General features: G+C 39.1%; 1 protein-coding gene across 8 annotated transcripts in view; it reads right to left on the bottom strand.

The window, feature by feature from the left end:
• Positions 1 to 17,593, bottom strand: part of st3gal3b (ST3 beta-galactoside alpha-2,3-sialyltransferase 3b) — a 74,227-nt gene that overhangs the window by 30,176 nt on the left and 26,458 nt on the right. For 4 of the 8 annotated variants that reach the window (XR_003595898.1, XM_028020451.1, XM_028020450.1 and 1 more), the window contains 5 exons: positions 15,483 to 15,545; positions 15,016 to 15,057; positions 13,914 to 13,956; positions 8,714 to 8,806; positions 3,603 to 3,697 (listed from right to left, as the gene is read on the bottom strand). Coding sequence is in view for 7 of the 8 variants with exons in the window: in XM_028020451.1 (XP_027876252.1) it covers positions 3,603 to 3,697; positions 8,714 to 8,806; positions 13,914 to 13,956; positions 15,016 to 15,057; positions 15,483 to 15,545 (336 nt within the window). In the remaining variant the exon portion in view is untranslated. The remainder of the gene's footprint in view (positions 1 to 3,602; positions 3,698 to 8,713; positions 8,807 to 13,913; positions 13,957 to 15,015; positions 15,058 to 15,482; positions 15,546 to 17,593) is intronic. The other 4 variants (XM_028020452.1, XM_028020456.1, XM_028020453.1 and 1 more) reach the window with 2 other exon arrangements.

The raw sequence follows: 17,593 nt of genomic DNA, 5'->3' as shown, positions 1-17,593 counted from the left end.
ACCGCGTATTTCGATAACCCCGAACGACACAGTCTAAAGAGAGAAGCCAAAACAAACAAAAGAGGTGACAGTAAGGGGCAGAGGGAGGAGGCTGAAAGCTGTTTGTAGGACATTACAAACCAACCTCCACCCCAACCAAAGGTCCTCATGATCAACCTGCCGAGCCACAGCTTGCTGTTTGGATGTGGTGTCGATGTCTGCCGTCAAGCATCACCGCAAGCAGCATAAACACAAGAAAGAGGACCACACCTGGATCCAGGCGGGCCTAAGAGTGAAAAATCACAGTGGGCGACACTCTGCTCCAGACAACAACATAGAGACTAATTGTTTTATGTATGAGCTAAACATTTCAGACAAGCATGTCTCACGATGGAGTCAAAGACGAATGGCTGCTGGTCCAGACATTGGTCCCAGATTGGGGGGAAAAAAAACAGAACAAAAAAACTCTTCAACAGTAAAACAGAAGGACTCTAGAAGCTTTAAATAACAGACAGGGTTAGAAAGAGTGTCCTAAACAATATAAAGAAGGTTCCATTGGTTGATGATTGAATGGTGGATAATAATTGCACTGACACAAACGGTAGACTCAACCAAGGCAACTTCACATAGAAACAAGAATGTTGCTTGGCTGAAAAAAACCCAAATTTTTTTTCTGTTGGTAAATCGTAACCTTGTCATATACACCAACATTATATTCCACTACTACCAAAATTTTGTAGTTTGACTTTTTTAAATTTCTGAAACCAACTAAACAGGTGCTGTTCATTTGACTGTTTACATTTTTAACAAGCTGAGTGACACCACATCTCGCTACTATTTACCTGTAAGGAAACTATTACCAATAATGACTTCACAGAACCTCACAAAATCTGAACTAACCCTTTAAGGTCTTTTGAAGTGGCTTTTATGCCAGCGTACTATAATTATTTGTGATAACAAGGATGGTCAAATGTTCTGTGGTTAATGATATTTGTCAACCTGTTGCTAGCTTTTAAGAATTCCTTATTTACCAGCACTGAAGGTAAGTGACTTCTTATGCTCTACAGCATACAACATACTTCCAAAACAATCAGAAATGTTCTGAATTCATTCATGATTGAACGTTAAAAGCATCAATACTCCAGATGAACAGCGGTAAAAACTTCCTTTGTGTCTGAACACATTTCTCTGGAAGATCATTTGACTAGGACTGGTCAAATGTGATATATGAAACATGCCAACACCAGTAATATATTTGTTGCTGACTTTACCCTCAGTGAATAATGTTTGGTCTGTAATACTTTTTTCTATTATTTTTAAACAGAACTGTCAATTAGGGATGCACAGCATATCAGAACTAACATGGCATTGACCAATGTTAGTCATTTTTTCACATATGAGTATTGGTATGATAAGCAAGACTGGACTGACATTAATAACCGATCTTCATCTCCACCTTGTTCATGTTTCTGGAGCAGGATGGTCATGTGACCTCTGTTTGGTCATGTGACAGTGATATTGATGCAGCATTTTGTTTACAAAATGGAACTGTTAAACTTTTAGTCTAAGATTTTTATAGGAAATAAACTAAAAATAAATTAAGCCTTGCACCACAGTTTATCAACATAAACAAACTCATGATGCTGGATATTTGATAAGCGAAACCTTTCCCAAAGGAGGACAAATTAAAAAAATTGGATACATTTTAAAATTAACCTAAGTCACTATAACAGAAAATCTGTTCTGAGGCTGCGTCGGACGTATGACAAAGATACCTCTTGGCACAATAAGTAGTAAAAATAAACTCCCGCCCACCATCACCACTCCATGTTCTCAATTTGGAATCCTTTGTGGCGTTCTATTCAAGATCCACACGTATCATCTCTCCACATGAGTACAACTCAAAGGGAAAAGCCACTGCCATCACAGTCCGTGGAGAAAACAGAAACCAGGTGTAACACTCACACAGGGAGTGCTCTTTTCATAATAGCTGTGTGTAAGAATGTGTGTATTTCAGTGATCAAGTGACAGCAAAGAACTCGCCTGAGCACAAAGGTAACATTCATGGTGCCTTCTGCAAGGAAGTATTGGAAACATGTGAAAGAGATTAATGTTATCTTCTCAGTTCCCATGGTGGTGTCTACTGGCAAGATATCTGAAGTGGTGCAATGTATTAAGATCAACGTGCAAGAACGACCTCTTCAGGCTAAAGCATTACAGCTAGGATGTTGTAGAACAGCAAGTTGCCAGCTAAAGTAATTATCCTGAAAATACTGCCTAAAAAAAAATTCTGACAAACAGAAGACTGCTGTGCACTCTGCTAAGAGGAAAAAGGATTAGACACCGACTCCTGTAAGAACCGGGTCCTGTATGTTCCGGAAAGAGCCAAAACTGATGTGGCACTAGCTAACAAGACAAGATGACGCCAATACTGTCTGCTACTTAGCAACTGTGCTCAATGAAGCTTGATAATGATAGCAGACGTAGGTGCTATGAAATTCTCATGGTATGATAAATTGCTATATAAGCAACATGGTTTGTCAGTAACTAGCTTAAATTTTACAGGTCAAGTGGATAACAGGGTCCCACTGTTTATTTAAAATAGATAGCAACACCAACTGAGTGTTTGCAATGTGACAATGAGCATTGGTGTATTTGATTGGGATTTTGCACGATAGACCAAGCAGGGTTAGATTATTAAACAATATCCTGAGATTTCACAGAGCTCTGTTTGGAACAACTGCAAACATTAAGCCTATGGTAATTCTGGAAGAGTTGCAGAGATCCACAGTTCAGGTGGGGGAATGTGTCAACAGGAACGTTACGTGCACCATAAATCTGGCAGTGTGGCCATAAAAAGGCATGAGTGAAAAAAGCTGTAAGAAGGTCTTTTCAAAGTGTCCATAGTCATCAACATTGTGATGAGGCTTTTTTTTTTTTTTTTTTTTTTTACAGACCACACTGACCAGACCACAGTCAAACATCTCCTCAAAACCACTGTGAATTCAGGGTCATCCCCTCTGCCAGCAGTTCACTGTGCTGTGATGAATGTGGAAACTTGCTCAAATTAAGAGCCTTTATGTTTTCAATCGCTCCCTGTTGATACAAGCTCTGATAAGACATTTTCTGACTTACTAACTAGACAAAAATGTGCTTTTTATTGTGACTTCTGTTCAGATCCATAAGAAGCCAGTCACTGGAACAGACCCAAAAGTCAAACAATAAATGAGCGTGTGACATTGAGGTAACTTCTTGTGTTTAAAAAAACCTGGCATTTCTAACAGTCCATCAATAAACCAATCAAGGGAATGTATAAGCACTCTGCTGTCATTATGGTCTGATGATCACACAACCATGGAAAAATGTACAGGTGGGTTACCAGGAATGCATTTCATTTTTAACACTTCTTAGGACAAGGCTTGAAACCATGGTAGCAAAACATTTCCTGCCAAATGTCAAAGTCAACAAAAAAGGCAGAACTAAACTTATTTAAACTAAAAAAAAAAACAATATTATTTTTGAGTCTGAGGAGCATAGAACATTCTATAACAAAAGTGAAACAGTCTAAGAAGCTCTCAGTACAGTGCATATCAACACGAATGGAAGACAGAAAAATACTTTACCTTGAGTTTTGATGCCAAATGGAGGCGGGTAGTTTTTGATTTTTGTGTGTTGTTTGAAGTTCCGGTCGAGGAACATGGGTGCTAGTTTCACAAACCTACAAGGAAAAAAGGAGGGAAACCCCTTTACTTCAGATATAAAACTACAAATAATGACATTTTAAAATGCAAACTCAGAAAACCTTAAGAATAATAAGTCAGTTGTGCACTCTCACTACACTAAAGTTTTTTTTTTTTTTTATCTGTACATCTACAGAGTGGTATTAATCACAAAGGTTGGGATTCATAAAGTACCAGATAAAATTTCAGTCCAACATACACATAGTCAAGGAATACAGCATTCCTGCACCAATGCAAAATGTTTTTCTGTAAAACTATGTGCAGATGCTTTTCTTTAATTTTATTTTGGCCAAGCAATATATAAAAGTAGCACTAATCACTACCCCTGAAGTCTGCTGTTTTGGGAACATTAAGGTAAAGGTCTGCAACCTTTACAATCCAAAGAGCAATTTGTTCCCTCTGTCCAGTTAAATAAAATTCATTTAGAGCTGCTAAAAGAAACAAAACAAAAAACATCTTCCTGAAAAGAGCATAGATATATTTTCACATTTTCTTCTATGGAAAATGAAACTGCCCACAAAGAAAGTGGGCAGTTTCTAACATAAAGACAAACAAAATACATCTAAGATAACAATTGTCATGTACTAAATTTAGACTAGGATACATTATGTATCCTATTATTTTAGAAGAAATAGAATCAATTCTTGCCTTTCCGTTATAAATGTAGGGAAACAGATTTAATAAGCAATTAGATTAGTTTTGGTGTTAATGCTGTGATACCATTATATTCAAAATTATGTTGAGATCATGTCATCTTGATTCATTACCATTATAAAACAGGATGCTTATAAACAGAAAAGTACAGCAGGTCCTTTGTTGTCCTGCCATAGCATGGCAACAAATCCACAGAGTACCTTGGACTCAGCCACCAGTTCACAACCTTCTTCTTAAATTAGACTAGGAGGTAAAATGTTTTTTAGTCCATACAGAAACCAAATCAATTAAAAATAAGTTCAGTGCATTTTAAAAGTCCATCTGCCACCAGTGATTTTGATGTTCCAGGACTAACTTCTTCCAGAATCACCTCTTCCATTTTTTCTTTCAATCTATGAACACCCAATATCTGAGAGCTAACAGTAGTTTTAACTTCACCACTCATTGTTGCGGAAGTTGTTACCAAATGAGCCATTTTCATATTCTAAAATTTTAATCTAAATTATTTTCTATGAAGGCTTGTCAGGTATTTATTCAGATGGCGACACTTTCAGCAGAAAGATGAACTTATTACAGTAAAGTTACTCTGTTTTATTCCTTTGAAGGTTTATAAACATCCTAGTTTGAGATAGACTGGGAAATGTTTGCAATGTTATGTAAATCTTCCAGTTTAAGTCAGCTAAATTGACAGACTACATAAACAGATGTTTCCATCACGAAATAGCAGTGCTGAATGTCAATATGAATATATGCATGTTAAAAACTTTTTAAAATGTCGCTGTAATCATTTTAACCGCTTAGAAATATTAGCTAAATTGTACTTACCTTGTAGTATTACACACACACACACACACACACACACCCCGGTGTGATGTCTCCTCTGCTTCTAATATAATATACTAGTCATTCATAACAGAAATTGAAACTTTCTGGGTCAGAAGGTTCTGATTCCATTATTTCAGAAGGTTCTGACCTGTCTGGGGAAAAATGGCTTCACAAGAACTCCATAATGACATTTTATAATTGGTGCATATCTACATTTGGTAGTTTGACGATGCTGTGGTGGTTCACAGAGCTCTAAAAGGATAATCCATTGGTTTGAGTATTACCGAAGGTATGCAGAGATTGATTAATAGGACTGAAGTGTAGTTCTCTTCTCAGAACCAGACCACCAAAGATGCATTTCTCGAATCCCACTGATGGCCTGATGTCTGGCACTTGGAGCCATAAATACACACGTTCTCTGCAACCTTTAGCTTCCAGACAACACTAACTAGCAGACGTTTGGTACTGGGAAATCAAAAGTAGAGACGGCAAAGCACACACTCCTATGTCTCAACCGGAATCCCTGTGTTATAACACTGCGACAGACCAGTGTGATAAACGTGAATCTCTGAAACGCAATGACTAAATAAAGGCCGACATAGGGAGACCTTCCGGTTAGGTTTAACTTCTTCCCAGCATCGCAGGCGACTTCTGAGATTAATCCCAAACTTTGAAAATGAGGAGAGGAGAGCCAGAAAAGGACGAAGCACCCAGATTGGCTTTTACATGTCCTCACATCACCTGACAAGAACCCACACATGTACATACACACACACAGAGACTTCTGTCCTGCCTAAGCAAAAGGATATTTGTTAAACTTAAGACTTGTGAGGCCAGATGGGGCAATAAATAACAAAGACTTATTATGAGTCACCGAGCCCTGACCAACAGTCAGTCACTGACATCCTGACAATGCAGACAGACAAGAGGCTGCTTGATGTTAAATAAAACGTGAGGGTTCCCAACTCAGCCAGAAGGCAGGGATGCATTGTGCTCATTTCCTCTGCAGGGTCCATCTCTCACATGCAATATTTTCATAACCGTGCCACTTGAAGTTCACAGCCAACACTTGATTTAGGGCTCCAACACAAACAGTTTTGGGTGAAGCTGAGGGGAGAGGGAGGTGTTTTAAAATAAATTGGACTCTGCAGGGCAAGGGGTTTCAGAGAAGACAAACAAGGAGGAAGCAGGAGATGATTAGAAGGGGAACCACAAGACCTCAGTGCCAGAGGTTAAGCAGCTTTCTCTAAGCGCTGCAGTGTCGGTCACACCCGTTTGGACAGCACGATTGAGAACAAATCAAAGTTCAAGAATGATTTTCCTCTCAAACTGGAATAAAAACTAATGAGAAAAGATTTAATTGGTTTAGTCCATTTAAAATAAAATAAAAAAATACATATAGCCCACACCTAACTCTTCATCTTCCAAGCCTCCACTAGCCAGAGCATTAATTCTGCTGATTGACCTGTGTGACCGTAGTGAAGGTAGTAATAATCAGTGGGCTCCAAGCTGTACAGAACTTTGATCAGACATGTGTAGCTGATTAGATGAAGTCATTAACGCGTAGCCGCTCGCGTACAGTCGGGTTTGGGGGTCTGGTGGGGATGGAGAGGGTTGCTCTGGGAAGCTTTGTCAATGTTGTCCAAAAACACTTTCAGTTCTTTTTTAGCCAAAACAAAAGCAAAGAACTTTGTGTGGGCCCATTTTTATGGCAATATTTAAAACTAAATCATGGTGAAAAACAAGTATCTTTTCCTTTTCAACATACTTTAATCTACAAGAACCATCTTGACTTTACCAAGAAACAGAGATGGATAACACAGCCTGTTTTATTTAACAAAAACTAACTAGGTGTGGAAGAAATGAATGTTGTTTGGATCATTAAAATAAACTTGATCACCTGCAAAAGTGAATCTACGTATAAACCTCTGTAAAAGCAGGGTTCTTTGGCAGTTTGCTACTGTGAAGCATATAGTTGTGTGCTACAACAAGGAGGGAAGACCTCAGCAATGGAATTGAACTTCTCACAACTTTATCAATCCTGAAGAGCTGCTGGATTCCAATAAATCATCAGTAAATGCAAAGTAATGTAAATGAACAGCCTTTCTGAACAGACCCAGGTTGCAAAGCAGTTTTGGGTAAATTTTTGAAAGCTGTTTTCTCCGAATTTTAGAATCCAGACTTCCAACATTCAAATAGCCATATCAATTTTTTTTTTGATTTCCATGCATTTGACATAGAAAAATTTAGAAAATCTATGGCATATGTGACTAGCCAGAGCAAAAGTAGGAACAGGTCTACTTGGGGATGTTTTGAGTTATTTACTGATTCTAAAAGTGTAGATTCTGTTATATTCAGGTAAGGCCAGTTTGCTGGCCAATCCAGCACAGTGACACCAGGGTTGATAATGTCGATATTAATACCTTTTGGCACGGTGACCAAGTGCCAAGTGGGGTTTAGACATGGAATTAGTGTCTTCATAAAGCTGAGTCTGCAAAGGAAAGCATGAAAAGTTGCAAGAATTCCAGGATCATCACAGACTGAAAGCCTCACACTGGACGTTTAGTGAGGTAGATTCTGTGCCTCTCCACTCTTCCTCCAAACTCCCGGACATTCATTTCCAAATAAAGCCACACTTTACTTTCACCTGAAAAGAACAGCTTGGCTTTCTGAGCAAGTCATTTTTTCTGCATGATAGGAGCACATTTTTGTTGCCACCCTGGAGGGTTTTAATGTCGGGATTGATGACACTTCTACGAGTCTTATCTTAAAAAGTTTCTACTTTCAGGGGACAATGTTTAAATGTTCTGTAAAAAACAAACAAATAAATAAATAAACAAAAACACAAAAAATAGTGATGGTGAATTTGTCCCCCAATTAGGTCAAGTACTCCTTTGTGATGCCACTGGCTCTTATTCATCAGTGTGGAAAATTGCCCATGCTTGGCTCATAGAATGCTAATAGAACAATGTCCTATAGATCAAGCTGAGATGCTGTACAAAAAATAGACGCCCAGAGGGGATAAAGAAAAAAGAAAATCAAAAGAATAAATGACATCAGGCTCTGGAGGACTGTGTGGAGCATGTGGGTTGGTTGGGGGAAGGGTTGTGATGAATCAGGACAGGAAGTTTGTGTCGCCCATAGAGAAGTCTTTAAAGGCTCTACGATATGACAGAGGAAAGATGGGAGACCTTGTGTTTGGATGACAAATGTTCTATTGTGTACCAGGGGAATACAAGAACACAGTTGAGTTTTTGTTGCGGGGAAGTAGACGATAAAAACACGATTGATAGTAGGATCAGATTGGACAGGAATGTGGAGGCTTTTCTATGTCGGACGAAAAGGCCTTTAGGCCCGACTGGCTTTGGGGGTGACATCATGTATCTTGGTATGCCCAAGAAGGATCTCATCTCCTATTAACATCTAGATACAAATCCATAAAGAAACCTTAGGATCTGTCCTTTGTGCAATCCGTTTCATATATAAAAAGAACAGCGATAAAGCGGACTACTCACTTAGGGTAGATGGATGTCATTTTGGCTGTTGCATATCCTGGTTTACAGACCCCTTCGCTGAGGTTGCCATACTTGTATGCCAACTCCGGTGGCCTAGACATTAACAGAACACAAGGAAACATTCAGACACATCATGATAACTCATTAGCAGTAATAGAAACACATTTAAACCCTCAAAACTGAGCTTGTCAAACACTGTCAAGGAAAGTCAGAGCTGTCGATTGCTTAGGAACTTGAATAAGTCAGTGACAACTTTTCGTCTCATCTGTGTGTGGCGAGACAAAACAGTGAGACCCTTGTTTAAATAATCAAACCAGCGGTGCAAAGTCTAGAACCTCCCGATTACTACCACCATCATTAATAATCTGATGTGTGCCGTGATTTTAGTTCAAATAAACAGGGAGGAGGAGAAAAAAAAAAAAAAAAAAAAAAGAGAGACAAGGTCTGAGCTCTTTGTGAGGTCCAAAGTCAGAAATGTCAGCAGAAAAGGTTCACCTAGGCCTCATTTGCACATCATTTTACAGCTCTTATTTTCTCCTTGACAAGATTTCTATTCTGCTTAAGGTTATTTACAGTTGGAACTTTATTGGGAAATACATAAACTGGTGGGTATGAAATTTTCTAAGCATCACTCATGCTACTAACATTAAATAAATTATCCATGTTGCAAACTAATTAACAGCTTTTAAATGAATAATAGATTGTTGTGCATCATTATATAATTAATGAGAGTATAGACATAAAGTTACTGTTTTATACAAACTGAACTCATAAAATCCACCTTAAACTGTGTGTTGACAGACTGCTTAGATGGTGTGTGTGTGAGGACAGACACCTTGAAGGTCAGTAAGCGAAAGGCAGCGTAATGGAGATCTCACCGTTGCAGTTGGAGTGATTAAGTCAAACAAATTCAGAGAACTGCACACGCATCCACTGATGTGCTGACAAAGGGATAGCTGAATAACAATCTATTAAAACACATCCTCGGGGGTGTGCCGTGGTGGCGTAGTGGTTAGCGCGACCCGTATTTGGAGGCCTTGAGTCCTCAATGCGGCCGTCGCGGGTTCGACTCCCGGACCCGACGACATTTGCCGCATGTCTTCCCCCTCTCCTTCCCAGTTTCCTGTCAGCCTACTATCATATAAGGGACACTAGAGCCCACAAAAGACCCCTGGAGGGGTACAAAAAAAAAAAAAAAAACACATCCTCACTGACAACCAATATGTCACTTCACCAGTGTTGTATAGTAACAAAGTAAAAATACTTCACTACTTTACTTAAGTATATTTTGGAGTACTTCATACTTTCCTCGAGTATGAAAATTTTTGATGACTTTCACTTTTACTTCACTATATTTCCGAACTTAATTGCGTACTTTTACTCCGATACATTTTCAATGTGTGGTTTAGTTACTCGTTACAAAAAAGCGCGAGAGAGAAACAAAGTGTTTTGACCCCACCTACTGATTAGCAAGTAGCAAGTAGGCTACCGAACAAAGTCCGTAGCCTACTTGCCTGGGCTTGTTCATCACCACCAATAGGACACACCTGTTTCGCTTCTCCCATTAAACACAAAGCAAGTCTCGCAATCAGCAGCAGCCACATGGAGGAGGAGACGGAGACCACAACGACTGCAACTACGTCGGACACGGCTCCAGGGGAACCACCAGCTGGTGACGAGAGCCCATGGCCTTATTTAAACACAATACACTCTTTCGTGGGTGTTAAAGATTCGTCGTACCGCATGCAGTGTATGTTATTCCTGCCCGAAGATGTGGAAATTCTATCTTACAAAAACTCCCCGTCCAACTTGAAGAAACACATCGAGGTAACGTCTTATGAAATGGTTATAATCCTCCTGTTTCAGTAACTATAGCTTGGTCACTAGGCACTACTGTATTGTGAAACGTTGACCATAAATGAACTTTGTTTGGCAGTGTTTCAGTTCCACACGTGGTGTATTTAGCTTAGGCCTAAGGTTGACTGTAGCAGGCTACCTAGACTCCTCTGTTCAAGGGGGGACAGAAGCCATAGCGATAGCAATTTAGACTAAATTTAACGAATATAGAAAAGGCATGCAAGTTCAAAACCAGGTCTACAGATGCCAATAAGCTGCATTTCCCTCTCAATTCTTTTTTTCTTTTGCATAATGACCAGTTGTGTGCACCACCTACTGACTGTAGGATTGACTGATTCACTGATTTGTGAAGTAGAGTAATCGTAACAGATCTTTTTCTTCATGTTGGCCGCATTTTCTGTACTATTTATTTTTCTCATTTTCAGCACTGACCTTACTTGAAGGGAAAACTTAAGGCTTACAAAAACTTTGTATTTTCTGTCCTGGAGGGTTTACTAAGAAGCTGGTTCAGTTGTAAAGCAGGTTAAGTTAACCTTGTGCTATAGGTAAAGCACCTAATTTTCTTAACTAAATGATGCCTGCAGGTATATCTATTAGCAGGTTTAATTTTGCCTGCACTTGGTTGTGTACATTATTTTAAGTGTATTTGACACGTTTACCAAAATATAAAAAATGTCATTCAAACTGCATTTGCTTTGTTTTACTTTTTACTTGTACTTTTCATTACATTACTTGAGTACATCCATTTTTACAGTAATTTCCATACTTAAGTACAAGAAGTTTCAGATACTTTAAGACTTTAACTCAAGTAACATTTCAGTCAGTGACTTGGACTTTTACCAAAGTCATATTTTGGAGAGGTACTTATACTTTTACTTGACTCTGAGATTTCAGTACTTTATACAACACTGCACTTCACACAAAATTCTAAAATGATTACTCAACCCTTTTACCGTGAGTTTGCATTTGCCATATTTATGACAATAGATCACATTTCCTTATTAAGACAACAAAAAAATAAAATTATTTTTATTATACATGATGGCAGGCATTATACATAAATGTATAATGCCTGCCAACAAATATGAAATCACTACCTCTGGTGTTGAATCAGCTGCATTGGTTTGCAATAGAAACAAAGATACACTCCCAATTATTTGCACATTTCTGGGAGTGGTGAGTTTGCAGAGCCTAAATGTTTTTTTAAAAGTGAGGTTCTCTGAAGCTTTATGAAATTACATCCCTGTTACTTTATTGGGAAAGTAAATACATCCTCACAGAGGTGGAAAGCTAACAAGCTAGCTGTTATTTTGCTGTAGCATTTGGTCTATTGTGGATATGCCAGGATCATTTTCAGACAATGAGACCTGGAACGCACAGGAACACAGATTCCATAACAGAAAGATACAGCTGGCAGCCTCTGTCAAGGTAACGCAGCAGAAACCCTGTACGTCACCACAATCCTGCCAAGAACTCTGACAAATTCGGAGTTTGTTTGTCAGAGTTTGTTATTATTTAATTTGCACACATTAAGTAATAACAGCTCATTTATTAACAGAGAGCCCACATTAAGTGGCTATAGAAGTAGATGAATAGAACATATTTATTTATTTTCTGTTCCCTTTTTACTCCTTGTGTCGTTGCATTGTACTGATCACCGCAGCAGAAACTGTTTATTTTTTATTATTTATGACGTCTATGCGAACGTTTGCTCATTTAAGCGCAACGTCTATTCTCTTCATTGCAAATGTTGCAGCCAGGAAAATTGGTGGTCTTGGGATCTTGGGAGATTCGTGACATTTGGTGAAATCATTCCCTCGGACAGATCTCTTTTCATCGGTCCGGTCTTCTAATGCTGCTTTTGTTTCAGCAGAAGTTGAGTTATTGGACTCAACTGTCTCCTTTTCAGAGTAAACGTTCGTAGGCGGAGACGTTTGCACTGAAAAGGAGACAGTGGAGTTTTTGGACTCCACTGTCTCCTTTTCAGAGCAAATTTCCAAAGCCGGAGACATTTGCTCTTCAGAAAGACTGGATGAATCGATTGTTCCCTTCTACAGAGGTCTCTTCAAGAGTACTGTCCTCTGAAAATTCACTGCAAACTGCTGCTGCATTTTCTCTGGCCAGAGAATCCAGAGAATCCTTCTCCGGTTTCCCAGCTGGAGAAGGACTGAAAAGATAATCACCGAACATGTCATACTCAGAGACAGTGCACTCGTCCTGATGGTTAAGATTTTTCTCACAGCAACCGTCTCCAGCCGGAGAAGGTTTGAAAAGATACGCATCAAACTCATCGTACTCTGTGCACTGAGTGCATCCTGATAGCTACTGGTTTCAAATTCGATACCTGGAAGTAGTTGGTTAAAAACTTTCCTCACTCCTGTGGTAATCAAATATCCAGCGCCAAAAGTCAGGGGAAAAAAAAGGTGGCTAAGACTTCTTCCATACTAAAATTGTTGAAAAACACTGTACTAAGGGTCCAAGAGCTGCTTGTATAATACCTGATGTTTTGAGATGGAAGCATTCACAACAACAGATGTTCTTTGATCTAAGACATAGATTTATGTCATAGAAGATGTCAATAAAAGCCTCAATATTCCTCTCAGGTTAGTAGTGCGCTGCCTTGCGCAGCAAGGCAATGCATTTGCACAAATATTAGCATTTCACTTTCCACTATGAGCCTTTTCCCTAACATAAGCATTTTAGCTATTTCTTATACATTAGCTATGCTTAGTATACTCAATGGAGGAAGTGAATGTAAGACAACATGCTAGTGATACCCCACATGCATGCTAACATTAGCATTTTGGCTAAATTCAATTGATACACTTACAGTACTTTAACATACTCAATGGTGCAAGTCCATGTTAGTCAACATTCTTGTGATTCTTCACATGCTCCTTTGTAATTTTTTAGATTAGCTTAGCATTGATGCTAAGTTTTAGCATCAGAACGCTGTGTCTAAACCGACAAGCACACTTTGGCAGGCCCCGGTTAAATTTCTTCAGGAATTTTCTAGTTCTTTCTATTATTCTATTGTCATTTTCAGGTCGCAAAGAAATGAATGTTGTTCTATGTTTCTTCTATGTTGTTTTGCTTTCTGTCCCTCTTCCCCTTGTTATTAAAGGCCATCAGATAAGAATGTTACATGAAAAAGCTGAATAGATGGATGTTCCACAAACCCAGAAGGCTGGAAAACAGTACATGATTTCTTTTGGTCCCTCCAAGAGTTGTGATTCCACTTTTTTTAAAGCCAGATGTTGAATCACTCATCTCCCATGCATTGCATGGAGAATCCATGAACCTGTCGCATTAATAACCATTTATGAGAGAGAAATATACTCACAGTTTCGTTTCCAGCTGCAGCAGAAAGCCCTGCTTATCGTACCCTGCAAAGTGAAGACAAACAAAAAGGCCTATGAGTCTGTGAAGCACATGTGTTTGAAATGGCTCATCTTTGCTGGGGACGTTTTGTGGACATCCATTCTACATTATTTCAACTATCAGCTCAGTAACTGTAGTTGTAAACGACATGTGTGGCTTCCACAGGGAGAACAATGCAGCATATGGAAAAGTAAAAGCATCTGGATTAAGGAATCAACACAAACAAGCAAGGTTAGGCAGAGGCCAGCCAAAAACCATCTGTTGAGATAAAACAATAAATAAATAAACATTAGAAAAACAGTTTGAGATCACCTATGGGTATCCAGTAGGTGTTTTGAAGAACTGAGGTAGACAGAAGAGCACAGAAAACCAGAAGAAAAACATATTTGAGGTGAAATGAAAAGTTTAGTTCGATTTGTGAAATTTCAGTGTTCACTGCAGCCTTCCATTGAAAATGAAGACATTTCACATTATTTCTATCAGTGAAATAATGTGATGTCCTTCGCATGTAACAGATGTGACATTAGTCGAAGTTAAACATAGCGCAGAATTACTCCTGAGGGTGTGTGTGTGAGTCTTGCCTTCAAAGAGAAGCTGGCAAACAGAGATGAAGAAAAGGACAATGGGAATGCTTGACAAGTATTTGAGGAAGAATCAAAGCACTGCCGAGGGAGAGTGGTCGCTGACAAGCAAGGTGAGGGCATTTATGTTGGAAATTTACACTGAGAAGCATCACACAGCCGTGGTGAAAGACGAGGCAACATGGAAGATATTAAATCAGACAAGAAAAAATGTTTTGGAGAAAAACTCCTGCTGGCAATTGTTATCAAACGGAAACAGAGGGCAGTGTTGTCTGTCTGATTCATCACCAACTGTGAAACTATTTCAATACAAAGCTTTCACTGACAAAGCTTCCTAATTTCTAATAAAAAGCAAACTAGTTTCTGACCACAAATGGGGCTGCGTTACTATTCCAGAGTTTTGTAGGAGTTTGTCATTTCCTTTCTAGCAGAGCACAGAGAGCGAGGAGGTGGAGGCTTTGGCTTGCGTGGCTGCACATGTACCTGAGCTTACTATTCGTCCAACGTTGATATCATTTTCCAGCTCTGAAACAGAAAAGGGTCATTGAGCAGCATTTGAGTTCAGTAAGAAAAGGCAAAATTGGACTTGTAAAAATGAGGCAAACTGCAATTATTCCATATTACAGAACCAAAAGGTGGAGGAGGATAAAAGGTTAGTAGCTTCAGTCCCAGAAGAGTGAATTAGATTTCAGAGTGTCAAACTTATGCAAAGTCTTAAAAGCTCCATTGAGGTGGAAAATTAACTCCAAGAAACCCTATTAGTGCCTATGTGATTGCTATAATGGTAAATTAAGATGCACCATAAATGGACAAATGAGAGAATGAGACATTTTAGACAAACTGTTGCATTTGAAGTTCAGACAACATAAAAACAAATATTAGGGGATCTTATTAGTCAAGTCACTTGATTGAAAATAGTCACGCAGAATAAATGCTCCCAGTTCCTCTACCTGCAATTCTTTTCACTTCAGCACCTTTAGTCAGCGCTACAGACGTCTCCTCTGCATCTTTCTCTGTGAACAAAAGGGGTTAACACTAGAGTAAAACCATTGGGACTGGACAGCAACATCATCTCAACAACCATTAACCAACACCACAGTAATGCAAAGGACTTCAAATGGACAACTTTAGCAAAAACACAGACAGTAGGTTCATAACAACAAATGCAGACAAGGAAAGAAGAGACAGTAACAAACAGATATAATAGGAGTTTTCTAGGTTTTGGTGCAGTCTTAAGACCTCTTCAGACAGAATTAGAAACAAATAGCTCCCCTACACCACAAATTAGAATGAGCCTGGGACCCTGGGAGTTAGAACAAACCCGTCAGTGCAAAGGCAATACTATGTTGCTCACCAAACAGGTCAATGTGAAGCCCTCAAAATGGAGTTAAGACACCTCTGCACTAGAAGATCATGTTGCACTACAACATTGCTAACACCATAGACAACACTGACAGTCATAGCAATGTCACCACAGCCCATTTTCATGTGGTAAGCTTGTAAACTTTTATTGTTGTCGTTTTCAAATGTGGCTGGGTTTTTAAAGTCAATGTGTGCAGTCAAGTTGTCTGAAGGTGTGTGGTCAATGCAAACTAGGTACAGGAGGAAGGAGAAAGACTGAGTTTTACTCGCATGAGTTTAAGACATTTTCTTCCAAATGTTAACAAAGCTGGGACAAACTTTCTTTAAACAGCAAACAGGTGATCTCTGGGAAGAGATCTAACTTTTCTTTCCAGAAAACAACAAAACTGTTTTGACCATAGAGGCAGACCAAGTACAGCTGGTTATTATTAAGGCGACTGTACTGGTAAATTGTGTACCACATTAAATTAAGTTGTTCTCATCTCTTAACTGGTAGATAATAAAGCAAACAGACCCACTAGGATGTTGCAATTTTTTGTGGTTGTTGTGGCCTAAACTTTTTCAAAAAGTTGCTGTCAAAGTCGCACATTTTCGTGAGGTTTACTATTGACGTAACATGGTCTTTTAAAACCGCTGAAACTGCTTACACATAACCTTCCCTTTCCTTCTCTTTTCCTCATCAAGTTCTAATCCCTCCTTACCTGAGTTGACACTTGTCCTGATCCTGGCCTCTGGTCTGAATCCTCCCTGACTCTGTTATTTCTGACAATAAAGATTTCTTTTAAATATGTGGAAAGCAACACTGAGCAGAACTTCTGTAAATAAATTAAAGAGGATAGAGTGGGTTTATTCCTGGCATTAACTAACTAGCAAGGGATATAAAACAGGAATCAACAACCTCCATATTCTTAAACTTAATAAGATATACTGGTATAGATGAACCAATCATTTAGCTAACATTATCTGCATGCCACAGATAAAGGAACAGCTAAAGAAAAAGCAGGGGACATGTCCCAAGCATACCTTGCGTTAGTTACACTCATGACTTTACACAAAATAGGCAAATCCTACAGCACAAAATGGTTTATGAAAAAAAAAGACGTTACTGTTTAGCTTTTATTTTGCAGGTTCAGCTTTCAAAATAATGTTTCCCTGTGGTAATACAGGCCAGGTCTTTTTAGAAACCGATGACGGCGTACCTCCATGTCTCTATCCTGCATGCGCCTCACTCTCACAAATAAACCTGGCGCCGTCAAATGTTGTTCCGGTGTGTGTTGCGTAGTCATGTAGTAAAGTTGCAGCGCCACTGCATGGCCTGGCATACCTATTACAGCATTTTCAATTGTGCTGCATCCTGTCCTGCGTATGTACATAATTTCTTAATCATCAACAAAAATGTACCATGTGGATGGGGCCCGGGTTGACCAACACACTGGCGATAGAACCAGTGCTGTCAACAAGGCTCTGAAGGATGCACTTGTCCATTTTTGAAGGAATAATGAATATGAATTTGCAATTTCGTGCTAATTCGTGCTATATTAAACTTGGAAACCATTGTTTAGGAACACATCAGAGAAATCCAACATTAAGCCCCTGCGCCGATATTCGCCCCCTTGGTGGTAAACCTGCAGGTAACAGGTGCAGCTTCAGCACTAGCACAGCCTGGCCACAGCGCCATATCAAGATGCGTTGGCTTCTT

The sequence above is a fragment of the Xiphophorus couchianus genome, chromosome 6 (genome assembly GCF_001444195.1).
Source record: "Xiphophorus couchianus chromosome 6, X_couchianus-1.0, whole genome shotgun sequence".
Classification (NCBI taxonomy): Eukaryota; Metazoa; Chordata; class Actinopteri; order Cyprinodontiformes; family Poeciliidae; genus Xiphophorus; species Xiphophorus couchianus.
The sequence above is the reverse complement of the archived record's forward strand: the minus strand, read 5'-3'. Positions and strand labels throughout refer to the sequence as shown.